The following is a 17576-nucleotide window of genomic DNA, read 5'->3' on the forward strand; positions in this document are numbered from 1 at the left end:
TCCATGGAAAGTCACCATTGTTCCTGGGACTAGAGCCCTGGGCCCCCCTGTGCCTGCTGAGCCAAGGCCCCGTGAGTCTTCTGCCTTGGACAGTCCCCCAACGTGAATGTCAAGGACACTCATGCCCACAGCCTGCAGCTTCACCTAACGAGGTGAGAGCCAGTGGGCTCCATCCCTGGCTGGCCATTGGTTCTAAGAGGACGTGGGGTCAGATCTCAGCTGCTCCTGCCTTGGTGGGCAGTGAGGCACCGAGGGGCGGTGGAGGCGAGGAAAGCAGCGAAAGGGACCCCCACCGCACTCAGAGGAAGGGAGGAGCCTTGTTTCCCCAGGGCCAGGCCGAGGCTGGTCAGCCGTGAGAAAGGAGGCATCCTCCTCTCCCGTCCAGGCCGCTGCGTGGGGAGAGGGATGGGTCTCCCCTTCCCCAGACACCCGCCCCCCCGGGACTCCCTGGGCAGGGGCGGGGCCGCGGGGGGTGTTACCCAAAGCCGTGTTCCGCTCTTCCAGGAGCTCCACTTTGACCATCTGGTTGGCAGGGGGCGCGTCTTCCAGCCGCTCGATGAGGGCGTTCACGAGGTCCTCGTGGTTGCCAGGGAAGACCCCCAGGTGGTCCCCAGGCTGGTACTGCAGCTCCTGACTCCCGTTGGTGTGCAGACGCACGAAGATGGTGGAGCGGCTGTAGGGGAGGGCGGGGGCAATCATGGGACGGGGCCACTGCTCCTGTGCCGGGCCATCTCGGCTGCAGCCTCCCCTCCCCCACCTTCCATCCCCGTCTGGCCTTCCAGCCAGGCTGTGTCCCATCATTCCCAGCGTCAGCCATGAGCTGAGGGCGGCTCCCCGGGGCTCATCTGGATCCCCGGAGCAGCACTGCTCAGTCCCTCTTGCTGGCTCCTTCTCATCTCCCCAGACCCTGGGCACTGATGCTCCCCAGGGCTCAGTTCTCAGAAATCTCTGCTTCTCTAGCTTTCTGACCATTCTACTCCCCCCCACCCCCGCCACCCAGCCTGCTTCCTCCTGTGGTTTGTGGTCTGTCCCTGACCAGTGAATTTGTCTGTTTTGTCCGTGGCTCCGCCCCTGGTGCCCCCGCCAGCACACGGCACACACTATGTGCTCAGGAAATGTGCTGAATGAAGCAACACCAGACTCGGCGCTTAGCAGCTGCCAGAACAGCTCCTGTTCTCTGCACCACTGGGGTGCTCCCAGCATCTGAACTCTTGGGGTCACCAGCAATGGGGTCACCAGTCAGTGCAATTCTACCTCTCCTGAGAATTCCAAGCTCTACCTCCTTTTGCAGCCAGGGGTCCTCATATTGTCATGGTCAAGGGCAAAACAAAACACCTTGACCTCAAGCTTTTGTTCCTTTTATGCACAAAGTCACCAACAATAACACCATTGAGAGCTCCAAGAAGGAAACACAGAGAGAAACTCGGTTACGCCCGCTGGGCCATGCCCCTTGGCGTTGATTTTTGTGTCTCAAGTTCAGGAGTGCTGCGCTCACTAGCTGGCCTGCCGAATGCACGCTCCGAATGTGATTATTCTGGTTCTTCCTCGTTCTCGGGCAGGGGCACCGCGCTTTCCACGACACCTGCCGACACTGGGATGTGCGACACTTGGGCGAACCAAACCCCCTTCGCGTACTGAGCTACTGAGCCACTTGCTGTTCAGATCTGCCTTCTCTTCAGTGCCAGTTGGCTTTGCATTGACAGAAACACTTGACATTCAACATGAAGCTTCTACATTCTCCACGGGACGTCAATCAACCTTAAATAGACCGATGGGACTCCCTGCATAAAGGAGTTTTTGGCACAACCAACAGCCTTTTTGTGCTCCACATAGCTGCCATTATTAAAAATAGTTGAGCTGGCAGTTTTTTTTTTTTTTGGGGGGGTGGATCTTAACTATTCTTTTTTAAGATTTCTTTATTTCTTTGGAAAGCAGAGTTATAGAAAGAGAGGGAAAGAGAGAGAGAAAGAGAAAGAGAGAGAGGGGGGGAGAGGGGGGGAGATCTTCCATCCATCCAGTGTTTCACTCCCCAGATGGCTGCAATGGCCAGGGCTGTGCCAGGCTGAAGGCAGGAGCCAGGAGTTCCATCCAGGTCTCCCACATGGGTGCAGGGACCCAAGCATTTGGACCATCTTCTGCTGCTTTCCCAGGCGCATTGGCAGGGAGCTGGGCCAGAAGTGGAGCAGCCAGGACTTGAACTGGTACCCATATGGAATGCCAGCATTGCAGGCTTAACCCCCTAGGCCACAACGGTGGCCCCTTAAGTATTTTCTTGAAGCAAAGCACCCCGTCCTCACTGTGGTGGGGATTGATGGCAATGATTGTGAAGGCTGGGGTCCTCACTCCTTCTTTGGGAAGATCTTGCCCGCTGCAGGGCACTAATGTTGTCAATTACGTGGTCTTGCCCAACTGATTCTTCTCCAAACTGGCACCAGTCTTTGGGTCCATCAAAAAAATGATGTGGCCAAGACACCATTACCCACCACCAGTCCCAGAAAGGGAATTCACAGCAGTGAACAGCCAGCAGGGGGCGCTGTGGCGTTTCTAACGCGGGCACCTCCAGTGCTCACTGGTGGCCCGCAAATCAATTCCCGCTTCTCCTCTGATGCTCGCGGCATGCACAGAATAGAAGCGCCCAGGACCCGAACTTGCTGAGCTGGCTCACGCGCACAGCCACGTCCTCCCGTGTCCTCCTGAGCATGGCAGAAGGTGGCCGGGCAGATAAGGGGCAGGGGTGGGAGGGAGCAGGTGGACCGGGAGGTGGCTGGCCCCTGTGGTCCTGTCTGCTGACCCAAGGGGACCCCTGCTGAGCAGCCCAGGACCCAGCGGCCACCCAGCTGCTGCCAGACGTGTGGCTGGGACCCAGGCTCCAGGGGGCAGCACTGGCCTGGAAATCCATGTCTTCAACCTCAGATCTGCTGGGGGTGCGTGAGCTCCTATCTTCTGGTTTCCTCCCACAATGCCTGCACAGCCAGGGCTGGGCTGGGCTGAAGCCAGAAGCCAGGAATTCCATCCTGGTCTCCCACATGGGAGGCACAGACCCAACCACTTGAGTTGTCACCTGGGAGAACCTTAGCAAGAAGCTTCAACAGAGAACAGAGTCAGACCACAACCCAGGCTCTCTGATGTGGGACGTGGGCCTCCCAAGTGGCCCCTTGACCACTACTCCCGACGCCTGCCCCCTCCACCTGCCTGTCCAAGCTTGGGATGCTCACGGGCCATTGAGAAGCAAAGGGGAGGGGGGAGAGGGAAGTTCAGGGACAGCAGCGGCCACGTGGGCCCTGCCCCTCGGAGGAGGCTCCTCATGTGATGTCCCTCCCACATATGGAAGTGTGACGTGCACAGGTACAGGCCTCCCTGGCCCCGCCCCCTGCGTCATAGTGGTCCAATGACAGGTTTACAGGGGAAAGAACAATTTGCTAAAGTCCAGCACTGGAGAAAAACAAAAACAAAAACAAAAACCTGACGCTCACTCTTCGATGGAAAGAGGAAACCTTGCCGGTCGTGAGCCACGGGAGCTCACAAGGTTCATTCGTTCGACAAGTTCACACCGAGTGTCACACACTATTCCAGGCACTGATGAGAGTGTGGTGGACAAGGGCTCCGTTTCCATGGAGAAGTCACCGCCAAAGATCTCAGATGGGGCTGGTGATGTGGATGGGTGGGTGGTCAGGGGTTAAGGGCAGGGGGCTGTGTCAGGATGGTCCAGAAACTTCCCTGGTGATCTGGTTTTGTGAGCAGAGGCTTGAACAATGAGATGGAGTGGGCATGCAGAAATCTGGGGGCAGAGTATTCTGGGAAGGGAGACTGGCACGTGCAAAGGTCCTGAGGCAGGAAAACAGGGTGGTACATTGGAGGAAGGGAAAGGAGGCTGGGATGTTTGGAGTGGCAGGGGCCAGATGCTGAGGGCCTTGTCTGGAGTCTGGAGGCTTCCTTAGATGGCTGTGAAGCTCGGGAGAGAAAGACTTCAGTTTCTGCTTTTTGAAAGTTTCTCAGGCCTGGTTTGGGGGCACAGCAGGTAAAGCTGCCACCTCTGATGCTGGGCATCCTATATGGGCACCAGTTCAAGTCCTGGCTGCTCTGTTTCTGATCCAGCTCCCTGCTAATGGCCTGGGGAAAGCAGAAGGTGGTCCAAGTGTTTGGTCCCCTGCCACCCCCATGGGAAACCTGGAGGAAGCTCCTGACTCTTGGTCTTGGCCTGGCCCAGCTCTGGCCGTTGCAGCCACCTGGGGAGTGAACCAGCAGATGGAAGACCTCTCTGTTTCTTCCTCCCTCTCTCTACAACTCTGACTTTCAAATAAATAAAGAAATCTTTAAAGAAAGAAAGTTGGTCTGCCTGCTGCTTGGCAGGTGGATCTTTGAGAGAAAGCCCAAGACACAAGGGGTCAAGGCAGGTGGCTACTCCAGTCTCTCAGGGTGGAGACGGCCGTGGCTTCGCTCAGGGTAGCGGCTGAGGGTCTGAGATGCAGATGGACAAGGTCAAGAGCATCCCTGAGCTACTCCAGTGCAGCGAGGGGGTGGGGGGTGGGGTGGAGGAGAGGCAGGGACGACCCGGGAGGGCTGGACAGAAGCCAGCTGTTGGTGAGCCCTGTTCAGATGAGCAAGGCTGCAGAGGGGCGACTTCATGCAAGAGGAGATGAGAACGCAGGGCTCTCGGGTTCTCCCCAGTCCCGTGAGCGCTTGGCCTGGCGGGTAAGACCTCTGTGTCCCACACTGCACTGCTGGGTTCCCGTCCAGGCTCCAGCCTCCTGCTAACGCACACCCGGGGAGGCGGCAGGGAGGCTCAAGCAGCTGGGTCCCTGCCACCGACAGGGGAGCCCTGGATGGAGCTCCTGGCCATTGCAAGCATCTGGGGAGTGAACCAATGGATGGGCTCAATGGATGGGCTCTCTCTCTCTCTCTCTCTGAGTGCCTCAGCTCCAGCCTGCACTTGTCCCTCCCTCCTGACTTCCAGGGCAGCCCCCACCCCCACCCACCATGAGCACGCCCTTCCACGGTCCCTTCCACGCTGTTTGCTCACTGTTGCCCAGGCAGCCCGGCTTCAATTTCCAGGCAAGGGCATGAGGAAGGCAAGCACTCTCCTTCTTGGTTGTGCAAGAATTACCCTCTAAAGGCTGTTTACTGCCTCTGAAGCTCTTGGCTGGCCATGAAGAGCCTGGAGCGCGGGTGCTTTGTGAGATCCCGGTGATGGGCTCCTGGGTCAAACAGCCCAACCTTGGCCTTGGGCAGGGGAACATCGGAGAGTCATGCTTTTCCATCCAATTCTCCTAACCCTCCCCTTTTTCATAAACCTGCAAAGCTGGAACTGGTATTAAGCCTGCAAATAGGCAGTGCCACAGGGCAGGCTTTGGAGAAGCCGAGCAGCGAGGTATAATCTGGGCCTGCAGTGTTGATGCACAGCTGATTGGAATCCACGCGCAGCACCCAGCCTTGCGTGGAATCCTCTCCCGCTCAGCCCCACCAGACCCTCGGTCTAGCGTCAGGCGCCCTTGCTGGAGATGGAAGGGGGTGTACGCGGGGACTTTGGTTCAACTCAGCACCGAAACACTTCCCAGTTCTCCCTGCTATTTCTGTCCCACAGCTTGCAAAGCAATTTGTACGCTGGGCTTTCATAGTTTGTCACCGAAAGAAATTTCCATCAGATTCTTCGTCCCTTCTCTCCTGACGCTGCTGCTGCTGCCCTACTTTTTCAGAGGGCATAAATGGAAACTCGGAGACAGAATTCAAACACAGAGCCCCTTTCTAGATCACAGGCCGTTACGCTAAGGCATTTAACCGGCTTCTCCAAAGGGGTTAGTCTCCCGGTCCATTTCGTTAATGTTTGAGGACCTAGGAGAGAACGCGAGAGCCCTGGAGTTCTGTGTCGGGGTTTGTTTCACCCAGGGCTTGGGAGACCACAGCAGCACGCACGCCACGTTTGCAGCTAAGACAGGACGGAGTGCTAAGCAGAACCTATGATGGCTGTGTCAGGTCGCTCACCTCCCGCACTACCTTGCAATGGCCCTGGTGGCCTCCTGTGTCCCCCGACTCTGGGCACAGAAAACCAGGTTGGCGTGGCCTTGAACAAGTCCCTTGTACCTTCTGTCCCTTCTATGTAAAACGTGGCAGGTAACGGCACCTACTCCTAGGCTGGCTGGGATTAGGAGAGCTCCCGCAGGGGGAACTCAGCCCCATGCCCGGGACATCGAAAGCACGAGAAATGTCAGCGACCTTTCCAGCCATTGCTCTCAGCTTACAGACAAGGAGTCAGGGTTCAGAGTGCCTGGGTGACTTGGCCAAGGCCACACAGCTGGTACAGGGCGGAGCGGGGCTTGGAAAGCCCCGGCTGTGAGCTCCAGAGACCACTCTTTGTTCCCGGCTCTGCAGAGAATCAAGATTTCAAAAGGTCTTCATGGGCTGTCACCGCGAAGTGAAAAAGATTCCATTCAACAGGGATCAGTGCCGAGGCCTTCATTAGCGCCGCGGGAGTGACTTCTGCGCGTCCCCGGCTGGGCGGGCTGGGTTTGATCATTGCGAGAAGGCGTGATGTGTAGGGGCAGCAAGGACACGGGCTCCACGCAGCAGCCGTGGGCTGTCAGGAGGGCACCCGGCACGGGTAAGAATAGCTTCGCACAACACGGCAGCGATCACATGGCCTCAGGCACGTGGTGACCCAGTGCCGCAGGCCAGGGTGTGTCCTTCCACTAAAGCCTACGGCTGGGGAAGAACGACTAGCAGGCACCAAGGCACAGGGGCTGCTCCCTCGCCGGGAGGAAATGAAGTTGCTTTGGGTGTCACCGGAGATGCCGGGAGACAGATCATAGTTGGCGCAGGTGTTAAGATATTAGGCTATGTCATATAGATTAGATACTGGGTTCTGTCGCATAATAAGATGATTTCTAACACTTCAAAACACAGAGCGGATGTTGTGAGAGCTAATGAGCCTCCCATCAAGCTAAAGAAATGTAAATAAGAATCCCGGTAGCTGGTTTTCAGCACTCCACCAAAAAGTGCTGTAGAGTAAGGAGACGCACGGACTGAGTGATTTCTGACTTAGACGCTAGGGGACAGTGAGCTCTCTGCAGCTCTACAAGGACGTGGTCCATCGTCAAAAGGGACTCATTAAGGGAGTGGGCAATTGGAGCTGATTACAAACAAAGCAAGCAGAGTGGGCATTTAGCCTAGTACTCAAGACAGTCGTAGCTCATGCTGGAGAGCCTGGGTTCGATTCTTGGCTCTGGCTCCTGCTGCCTGACCCCAACTTCCTGTTCACACAGACTCTGCGAGGCACTGGGTGATGGCTCAAGTGCTTGGGCCCCTGCCACCCGTGTGGGAGACCTGGATGGAGTTCTTGGCGCCTGGCTCAGCCCAGGCTGCTGCTGGCATTTGGGGGGAGTGAACCAGTAGATGGCAGCTCTCTCTCTTTCTCTCTTTGCCTGTTTGCCTCTCAAATAAATAAAAAGCAATGCAAGAAAGACTCAGAAACCCCCTCTCTTTGCTCTTTTCGCAATGGCCAGTGCCGTCTCCCTTTCTGCATGACCAAGGGAGAACAAGACAAGCAGATGCTGCAAAGGACGAGGGGTCTTGGGCGCTCCGCAGCAGGTGCGAGGTGGAAGCCGAGCCTCCGCCTCACCCACGCCTGCTCCCTTGGGCTGGGCGGCCCTGGCGGCACGGGCGGGTGGCCAGCTCTGCAGGAAGCAAGGTGCTCTTACCTGGATTTAGGGCTCTGGAGGTTTTGACGGCTAAGGAGCCGAGCGGCAGAGACTCGCTTCTTGTGGACGCTGGAAAGGCCTGTGGGGGAGGGAAACAGCGGGATTCCAGAGGGGAGGCTGAAGACGCCTCGAGAAAAGTGCCCCAGGTCTTTGGGGGCTCTTAGCTCCCACATGTGCCCTGTGCTGGGGTCAGCTGAAGCCCCGGGAGAAGGGGCCGGGCAGGCATCGGTTGGGATGGGGGCAGTGCCTGTGGTGATGTAGAACACAAAGGAGAGGTGGCTGCGCTGGTTCAGGGCTGTACCAGGAAGGCACACACATGGGCGGGGCGGGGACCTCCAGGCCCCCTGCTGCTGAGCGGAGGTGGGAGCCATGTTTATTTTGGGAGGACTGCACTGCAGAGAGGCCACCAGGCGCATCTTCTCTGGGCACCCACAGGGGGTGGATCTCCTGACTTCTCTCCCACTATGTCCCGAACGCCTCCCCAGTCCCGTGGGGAGAGGCACCTTGTGTCAGTCCAGGGGCTTCGGCCACATAGGTGAGGCGGAACTTGTTCCTCTTCCAGCTGCGGTCGTTGCTGATCAGGGAATTGTTCGCCTTCTCAATATTGACGTCATCCCCCACGCAGAACACATCACAGGCCGCCTGTGGCACACACGGGGCTCGAGGTGACCTCCTTAAGCTGAGAAGGGTTCCTCCCCACCAGCTCTAAGTCATGGCCTGTATCTCTCTACTCATCCCCCCCCGCCACCCTTCCTCCCTTCCACCCACTCACCCACCCCTCTATCCGCCTACCCCTCTCCCCACCCTTCCTCCCATCCATCCATCTATCCATCCCTCTATCCCTCTCTCCACCCTTCTTCCCTTCCATCCATCCCCCCTCTATCTGCCCATCCCTCCATGCACTCTTCCTCCCATCCCTCCCTCCCTCCCTCCCTCTATCCCTCTCCCCACCCTTCCTCCCATCCATCCATCCCCCCTCTATCCCCCCACCCCTCTCCCCACCCTTCCTCCCATCCATCCATCCCCCCTCCATCCACTCTTCCTCCCATCCCTCCCTCCCTCCCTCCCTCCCTCTATCCCTCTCCCCACCCTTCCTCCCATCCATCCATCCCTCCCTCCCTCTATCCCTCTCCCCACCCTTCCTCCCATCCATCTATCCCCCCTCTATCCCCCCACCCCTCTCCCCACCCTTCCTCCCATCCATCCATCCATCCATCCCTCTATCCACTCTTCCTCCAATCCGTTCTCTATCCATCCATCCATGCACCCATCCCTCACTCTACTCTTCCTCCCATCCATCCTTTGCTCCTCACCTCCTTCCTCCCCTCCATCCATCCATTCTTCTACACACTCATACATATCCATCTGATAGAGTTTTGAGTGCCTTGCACGTGCCGGACATATCACATTTACCACTGAGTTTAGGATCTAACCTCTACTTGAGATAACACTACTATGTCATTGATTCCTTAACCCCACATGGGTAAAGGGTCACTATTAATGGAGCAAGTAAACACCTTAGAACCTCTAATCCACCTTTCTCGAAAGATGTAAAACATTATACAGAGGCAGAGAATATGGTACATCTGGATGCCTGCATTACATTTTTACTTCCTTTTTTCTTTGTGTTAAGCTCATTAGTTCTCCAACTTTAATGATCCTGTTTGGAATTAATTTTTTGAGATTAGAAGCCACTGATAATTAAACACTTTCTCAAAGGTAGCTTTTCCCACAGTTTGGCCTCGGACCATTTTGAAAACAATCCAAATGTTCACCGACAGATGAAAGGATTAACGAAACAAGGTGCAGCCACACCGCGGAAGATTGTTTGATCATAAAAATGATGAAGTCCTCACACCGGATCCAACGTGGGTGACACTCGAGAACGTCCCAAGTGGAAGAAGCCAGTAACGAAAGACCCCAACTGCATGATGCCAGTCGTATCAACAGGGGAGTCCGAGTCGGGAATTGGATTAGTGGTTGCTAGAGAGGGGGGTGGGATGGGAGGATGGGGGTTGAGAGTTAAAGGGTCAAAGATTTAACAGGTCTTCCTTCCAGGATGCTCAGCCAAGGCTGCTTGACTGAAGTCAATATCCAGACAGGGATCCCCAAGTGCAGAAGTCGCGGGGTGAGCTCAGCTCTCCTTGTCTAGAAGAAACATGGGTACGCAGCGTCCCCACCCAGGCGTTCCTGGAGTGCAGGGGCCTCTGTGTGCGTGTGCCAGCAAGACGAAGAGTCCCATGGGAAAGACAGAGGGTGCACTCTCCCTTCCTGCTCCTAGGGCTACCGAGGAGAATGCATCCGGGGGCTGGGGAAGGAGCAGGTGGAGGAGACAGAGTCCACACTCAGTGCCCCCAGCCCAGGGAGGCCAGCGTAATCGTGAGTCCCTGGCTCACTTCCTCTCCTGCCGCGATGGACACATTCTGTTGCTTGTGGCCACTGGGCAAATCAAATGTGGCCAGTGCAACTGAGGAGTGCAATTTTTAATTCTATTTTTTTTAACCTTATCTTCCTCTCTCTGTATTTTCTATTGTACACAATTCACCATTATAGGGGCTGGTGCTGTGGTACAGCAGATTAAGCCACCGCCTGTGATACCAGCATCCCATATGGGAGCTGGTTCAAGTCCCAGCTGCTCCATTTCCAATCCAGCTCCCTGCTAATGCACCTAGGAAAGCAGCAGAAGATGGCCCAAGTGCTCGGTCCCCTGCCATCCACGTGAGAGGCGCAGATGGAGTTTCTGGCTCCTGAATTCCAGGCTGGCCCAGCCCTGGCTGTTGTGGCCATTTAGGGAGTAGACCTGTGGATGGAAGATCTCTCTCTCTCTCTCTCTCTCTCTCTCTCAAATAAATAAAATAATCTTTTAAAAACTTCACCATTTTAAAATGTACAATTCAGTGGCATTTAGAACATTCACAATATTAGGCAATCATCTTGTCTATCTAGTTCCAGAACATTCTTGTCACCCCAAAAGAAAACTCCATAGCCATTAGCGGTCATTTCCAGTCCCCTCAGCCCCCATCTTCCATCCGTGTGGATTTTCTTATTCTGGAATTGCACAGGAACGGTATCCTATGATATGTTGCCTTTTTTTTTTTTTTTTTTGGCAATGCAAACTAGATACTACACTTGATCTTAGCCACAAGGCCGAGAAGCAATGCAATGCAAATGAGAAAATGTTTTCATTTAATGAAATTAAAAATGCAACATATCAAAATATAGAGAATGCAACAAAGGGATGCAGAGGAGGACATGTTTAGCGTAAAATACGTGCATTAGCAAAACTAAGTGCAGCTGGAGGCACGCAAGTGTAAGTACCAGAGCAGAGAACCAGAAATAAAATAATCCTAGAGAAATAGCCAACGACAGGTTGGGTCTTGAAAAGCACAAATTTGATGGGACTTTAGTTCTATTGGCCAAGAAAAGATATGCAAATTGGCATGCAGTCTTTTTGCAACTGGCTTCTTCCACTTAGCATCCTGCGTTCAAGGTTCACCCGTGGTGTGCCACTTATGGGTACTTCATCCCCTCCTGTGGCCAAAAGATGTCCCAACGTATGGCTATCCCACATTTTATTTAGCCACTCATTGATTTAAAGTCATTTAGGTTGACATCTAAATGGCCACGTGTGGCCAGTGACTACCGTGCTGGTGAGCGACGTGGGGCCCAGGAGGGACAAGCTCGTCCCAGCAGATGATCTGGGCAGATTTGAGCTCTGGTTCAATGAGGCATGGCCCCTTGGCCTGGCTGCGACTCCATTTCTTGGGTGCTTGTCTACCCAACGTGAAGCGGGAGACAGTCTTCCGAGTCCTGAGCTTCCAAGGCTCTAGGACCAGCTCCTTGCCCACAATGCACCATGCTGGATTGGGAGTGGAAAGCGTGTGTGTGTGCGTGCGTGTGTACATGCATGTGCATGTGTGTGTACATGTGTGTGTGCATGTGTATGTGCGCACGCACGTGTACAGGCCACCCAGCCTCACCCGAGCTGGGACGGATAGCAGGAGTTCTCTCAAGTGCTTTCTCTTCCTTAGTGGTTTAGGCCACGTCCCTAAGCGCTGAGGGACACCTGGCCCCGGGTTCATGAGGTCAGATTACCTTGAAGACCTTCTTGGCCCAGGTCCTGAAGGCCTCTTCCTGCCCACAGAGCTCGTCTCCTTCTCTCATCTTCAGGATCCTCTCCCCTCCCAGCTCTTCCAGGAGGGTGTCCACGGCATGACCGAAGGCGCAGAAGTGAGGGTACGCCCGTGAGCCCAGGCCGAACACGGAGAACCTGCCAAGGACAAACAAGAAGTCCACGCTGGAGGACTTCGGGTTGATAGGGGCGGGAGTGTTTGGTGTTAGGGGCTCAACTGTGTCCCCCCAAAATTCACACGTTGGAGTACTAATCCCCATGTAACTAGGTTTGGAGATGGGGCCTTTAAGAGGTAATTAAGGTTAAATGCCATTATAAGCGTAAGGCCCCAACACAATCTCTCTGTCTCTCTCTGTCTTGTCTCTTTGCACAATGGGAATGCAGCTGCTGCCAGCCAGGAGGAGAGGGCTCACCAGAAACCAACCTTATTGGCACCTTGATCTTGGGCTTTTAGCTTCTGGAACCACAAAAAAAATAAATTTCTTCTACCCAGTCTGTGTTCGCTGACAAACAGACATGGTGGTCAGGTGCCCCACACCCCACTCGTGGACATTCACCTGTGAGCCCGAGAGCCCAGGCGTCCTCTCCTCCCCTCCTTTGGTCTACGCAAGGCATAGGAGAAAACCCCAAAGCATCCTAAAGATGAGCCGGGAACAGCAATTTCCTGGAAGTACTGCCTATTCCTAAGCTGGACTAACGGGAGAAGTTAGTCTATGTTTTCCGAAGGTGTGAATCCTACGAGTGACATAACTAGTTTAGCTTTAAGTACAAAGATAACAAGAGCTCTAACAAGGGGATCGTTGGGGACCTGTGTTGGTGAACAGGCCAGACAAGGACTTGTCATGAACGCATCAGACGTTGGTGTGTAAACGAGACCTTCTAAAAGAGGTTAAAAGAGGTCCCACCAGGTTGGCTCCATCCCTTGCAGTCTCTGCGAGAATTAATTTGCTTCACACTCTCTGCAATGGCAAGGCCGAGAAAATGGTGGTGCCTGAACCAGGGTTCCGCTACTGAGACCCTTCTCCAGTCCGGGGTGGGGACGCCGTGGAGGGCTGGGCCTGGGGCGGCCTCGTGCTAGTCCACAGACATACAGACACTTTGTGATATACATCCGGGACTTGGTCCTGGCTGAAGCTCTAGACCTCACAGGGACTGGAGCACCAGGTTCCTGCTTCCTTCGGGATCCGAGTGTCCTGCTGGAGGCGGACACCTCGGACAAGCCGAGGAGAGCTATGGAGTCACTCCAGACGGGGCCGGGCCCTGCCCTTGGATCTCTCTCTCTCTCTTTAAATTATGCATTTGGACTTGCACTTGGGAAGGAGAGAGGGAGGGGGAGGGGGAGGGGGAGGGGGGAGGGGGAGGGAGAGGGAGAGGGAGAGGGAGAGGGAGAGGGAGAATCTTCCATCTGTTGATTCACTCCCTAAATGCCCACAAGAGCTAGGGCTGGTCCAAGCCAAAGCCAGGAGCCAGGAACTAATCCCACGTGGAGAGCAGAAATGTAAGTGCTTGAGCCATCGTCACTGCCTCCCAGGAGAGCATCAGCAGGAAAGTGGAGTGGGGAGCAGCGGCAGGACTGCAGCCCGGGGCCCCTGAAGTGGGACACCGGTATTCCCCCTGGCATCCGAGCTGCCGCACCAAACGCCCACCCCTGTCAACCCCTTTTGTAGGATGATGGAACAAGATGGCAACAGAGTGAGACAGGGGAGGGAGGTGGGGGAAGAGGAAGTTGGGGAGGGAACCTCCATCGTTGGAAGATGAACTGGAGATGGGTCCAGGGAGCTCAGATCCAGCGACAGCTAACAGGCTGACAGCCACTCCTCCCAGTCCATAGGCGTGCTGTCCCATTTCACCCTCCTCTCCCTCGGATTCCACAGCCTCCTCCATAAAGCGTGTTGGATTCCGCAGCGTTCTCCCTGCTGCCACTCCTTAACCCATGACCTCCGTGATCTAGATACCTCATGCTTTCCTTCCAAGGTGGTGTGGCGAGATGCTCACCGCCTGGGTCTACCTTGCCTTGCACCCCTGCCCCAAGTCGTCCACCTTGGTGTCAGCCCAACGAGACATGGGAAGTTCTAGCGGTGGGCACGCCTTGTGGTCAGGACGCCGTGATGTCTGCCGGACGTCGCTCATTCCTCATTTATGGGGTTGAATGCCTTTAATCGCTCCTCATTAGCTCCCCAAGCCCAATGCCAAGGTTTAGATGTCTGTGTTGATCCAAAGCTACTCCCGCTGAGAGGGCACCAGTGGGTGGGGCCTCTGGCAGGAACGGGCTTGGTGCCCAGACCGGGGGCTGGAGAGACCAGGGGTCTTCCCTGTGGCCCTGTGAGGACACAGTGAGGAGGCGACAGCTGCGCATAGGGCAGAGTCCTCCCAGACACCACCTCTGCCTTGAACTGGGGCTTCTCAGCCTGCAGGTGCGTGAGCACACTGTGTTTCTGAGCTTTCTAAGCCACCAGGTTTATAGAATCTCCTGTCAGCATCCCAGTTCCGTGACAATCTTCATTTTATGGTTTCAAAATTCCCATTTTAAGCCTCTGCACTTGGGAGCTGGCAAGGTCTTGTTTTTTTTTTTTTTTTTTTTTTAAATGATGAGAATTGATTTATTGGGCAGAAATCTATTTAAGTTTGAGATTGGCTAAAATCAAAGATGCCATCCAAAGGAGCCTCTTCATCATGCGTGTCACCATACTTGTGGCTTTTTTTGAATTTTAAAAAATTTTTAGGGGACTGGCACTGTGGCATAGTAGGTTAAGCCTCCGCCTGCAGTGCCGACATCCCATGTGGGTGTTGGTTCAAGTCCTGGCTGCTCCCTTTCCAATCCAGCCCTCTGTTAATGGCCTGCAAAAGCAGTGGAAGATGGCCCAAGTGCTTGGGCCCCTGCACCTGTATGGGAGACCTTGAAGAAGCTCCTAGCTCCTGGCTTTGGATTGGCTCAGCTCTGGCCATTGCAGCCATTTGAGGAGTGAACCAGTGGGTGGAAGACCTTTCTCTCTGCCTCTCCCTGTCTCTGTCCGTAACTCTACTTCTCAAGTGAATAAATAATTCTTTAAGACTAGATAACAAATATTTTTAGGCTAGTAGGCCATGAAGCAGAATCAAAATTATTAGGGGGTACTTAAATAACAGGAGAGAAAACAAATTCTTGCACATTTTTATTGACAAAATTGAAGTCATAATAAAAGAATTGACTACAATTTTGTCATACAGCTAATTGGGGTTCAATTGGGATGTTTTCTACCATCCAATTAATTACAAAAGTTCATCTGTTGGCCAGTGCCGCAGCTCAATAGGCTAATCCTCTGCCTTGTGGCGCCGGCACACCGGGTTCTAGTCCCGGTTGGGGAGCCGGATTGTGTCCTGGTTGCCCCTCTTCCAGGCCAGCCCTCTGCTGTGGCCCGGGAAGGCAGTGGAGGATGGCCCAAGTGCTTGGGCCCTGCACCCCATGGGAGACCAGGATAAGCACCTGGCTCCTGCCATCGGATCAGCGTGGTGCGCCGGCCATAGCGTGCCAGCCACAGCGGCCATTGGAGGGTGAACCAATGGCAAAGGAAGACCTTTCTCTCTGTCTCTCTCTCACTGTCCACTCTGCCTGTCAAAAAAAAAAAAAAAAAGTTCATCTGTTAAAAAAAATCACCCTTAGCTCATGGGTTGTACAACATATGCAGTGGCCAGCAGGCAATATGCTGCCACCCCCTGCTGTGATCGACTTAATAAGGGGAAATTGAAATCTGCCCGAGCCCAGGACCTATGCTTCTGTGTTGAGGTAGAAAATGCAAAACCCACAGCGCGTCCAACGTGAAGTGTGAACCCTGATGCCAACACCAGGCTCTGGAGACCACAAGGTGTCAAGGTCAAAGCAGGCTTGGCATTTGTGACAAAGGGATCACAGTGACATTGACGGTGGGCTGTGCATGCATTGAGGCCGGGGGCTACGGGAACTTTCTGCACTTTTTGCTCAGTTATGCTTTGAAAAACAATGTCTATTGCAATGCATGGATGGGCCTGGCGCTTCAGTATCAAGGAGCCCTGTGATCACCATCTGCTACCCATCGCTCTGAGCAGGTTAGGGAAGGGCTGAGGGATTCGTGGCCGGGCCTGAAGGCTCTGCCTACATCAGTCTCATGATGGCCAATGTCACTCTGACAGCCTCGCTTAATTTCTTCCCAAATCAAACTGAACATGTAACTTTTGAAGCACAAAATCCTTGTTCATGGGCCACCTAAAATTATCATATACTATATGATACATTGGACCATACATTGGAAAATATGGGGTTAGGCCAGTATTTTTCAAGTTAGACTGCATGTTAGAGTCAATTGCAGAGAATTACAGGAAAAAAGAAAAAGAAAGACATGGGTGGGCTCAGTTCTGGATCAATCACCTCAGAATTTCTGGAAGTGGCCTTGGCTGTCACATTGGTATGTTGTAAACATCCCCAGGTGCTTTTGATGTGCAGACAGGATTGAGAACCACTGGGCCATGGCAGACTGTTTCTAGAAGCTTCTATCAATTGTAAAATGCATCTCTTAGGAAGGGTCGTTCATTGAGCAACGTCCAGAGATTAATATCCTTCAGCACAAATGATGGGTGAACCTTGGGTGTGGGGTTCTGGGGGAGTGTGTACAGAAAGAGAACTCGGGTATGGAAAATGGGCATATGAGATAGTGTGCTTCAGTGGGTGGTGGGGCCAGCCACCTGGGGACAGCCAGGATGTAGCCGGTTTTAGTGGGGATGGGTGGGCATGTAAGGTAGATCCCCTCCCCACCATGACAACGAAAATCCCATCTTGCAACCAGGCCCAGCCCTCCAAGAGCCTTAGCCTTCTTGGGCCCCTAAGACCCTTGCTCACCTCACGTTGGCCAGCGGTCCAGCGCTCTCAAAGTGGTCTCTGACGTCGGGCCCATCGCCTGATGACTTACGGGAGTCCGAGTAGGAGGAGACGCTGTTGAAGCGAACCTTGTAGCTCCTGCCAAGACAAAGGGGAGTCTGTGAGCTCTGGCTTGGAGCCCTCCCTTCAGGGCAACACCACTGATGGATCTTCAAGTCACTCGCTCTGGTCCTGAGACCTTCTCCGGTGTGTAGAGTCAAACCATTACACTCCTCTGGCTGTGTCTACGTTTCCACACCCATCACAGTGGGATCTGTGCATCTGAACTTCACTCTGCCTGCACAAGGTGTCTAGCCACGTTTGCCTTAGGACATTTGAGATGCAGATGGTTAAAATGGTTAAACCAGTAAGAAGGCTGGATTCAAACTGACCACCCCTAACTACCAACTGACCAGTCCTTCCTGTCTCCCAAATAATAATGTGCCCAAGAATCACCCCGGGATCTTGTTAACATGGGGTGGGCCTGATAATCTTCATTTTTAACAAGCTCCCAGGAGATGCCAACGCCACCTGTTCCTAGACCTAACTTTAGGTAGTGAAGACTAGACCCATGTTGTGCAGTGTGGTAGCTGTTGGCTACATGTGGCTGTTTGGTGAGAGGTGCATGTGATTAAGTGCAGTGAAAAACTCGGTTCCTAGCCGGCGCCGCGGCTCACTAGGCTAATCCTCCGCCTTGTGGCGCCGGCACACCGGGTTCTAGTCCCGGTCGGGGCATCGATCCTGTCCTGGTTGCCCCTCTTCCAGGCCAGCTCTCTGCTGTGGCCCGGGAGTGCAGTGGAGGATGGCCCAAGTGCTTGGGCCCTGCACCCTATGGGAGACCAGGATAAGCACCTGGCTCCTGACATCGGATCAGCGCAGTGCGCCG

The 17576-nt window shown here is 54.3% G+C and overlaps 1 protein-coding gene and 1 pseudogene across 1 annotated transcript in view; both read right to left on the reverse strand.

Moving 5' to 3' along the window:
- The window catches only part of NOS1 (nitric oxide synthase 1), an 83691-nt gene that overhangs the window by 10662 nt on the left and 55453 nt on the right, over positions 1 to 17576 (reverse strand). Inside the window, exons 17-21 of the mRNA XM_062182845.1 lie at positions 16673 to 16789; positions 11787 to 11961; positions 8195 to 8333; positions 7692 to 7770; positions 480 to 673 (exon numbers count right to left, since the gene is read on the reverse strand). Coding sequence (XP_062038829.1) covers positions 480 to 673; positions 7692 to 7770; positions 8195 to 8333; positions 11787 to 11961; positions 16673 to 16789 — 704 coding nt within the window. The remainder of the gene's footprint in view (positions 1 to 479; positions 674 to 7691; positions 7771 to 8194; positions 8334 to 11786; positions 11962 to 16672; positions 16790 to 17576) is intronic.
- On the reverse strand, positions 10769 to 10850 carry LOC133752364 (U2 spliceosomal RNA; annotated as a pseudogene).

This window comes from Lepus europaeus, chromosome 23, assembly GCF_033115175.1.
Source record: "Lepus europaeus isolate LE1 chromosome 23, mLepTim1.pri, whole genome shotgun sequence".
Taxonomy (NCBI): domain Eukaryota; kingdom Metazoa; phylum Chordata; class Mammalia; order Lagomorpha; family Leporidae; genus Lepus; species Lepus europaeus.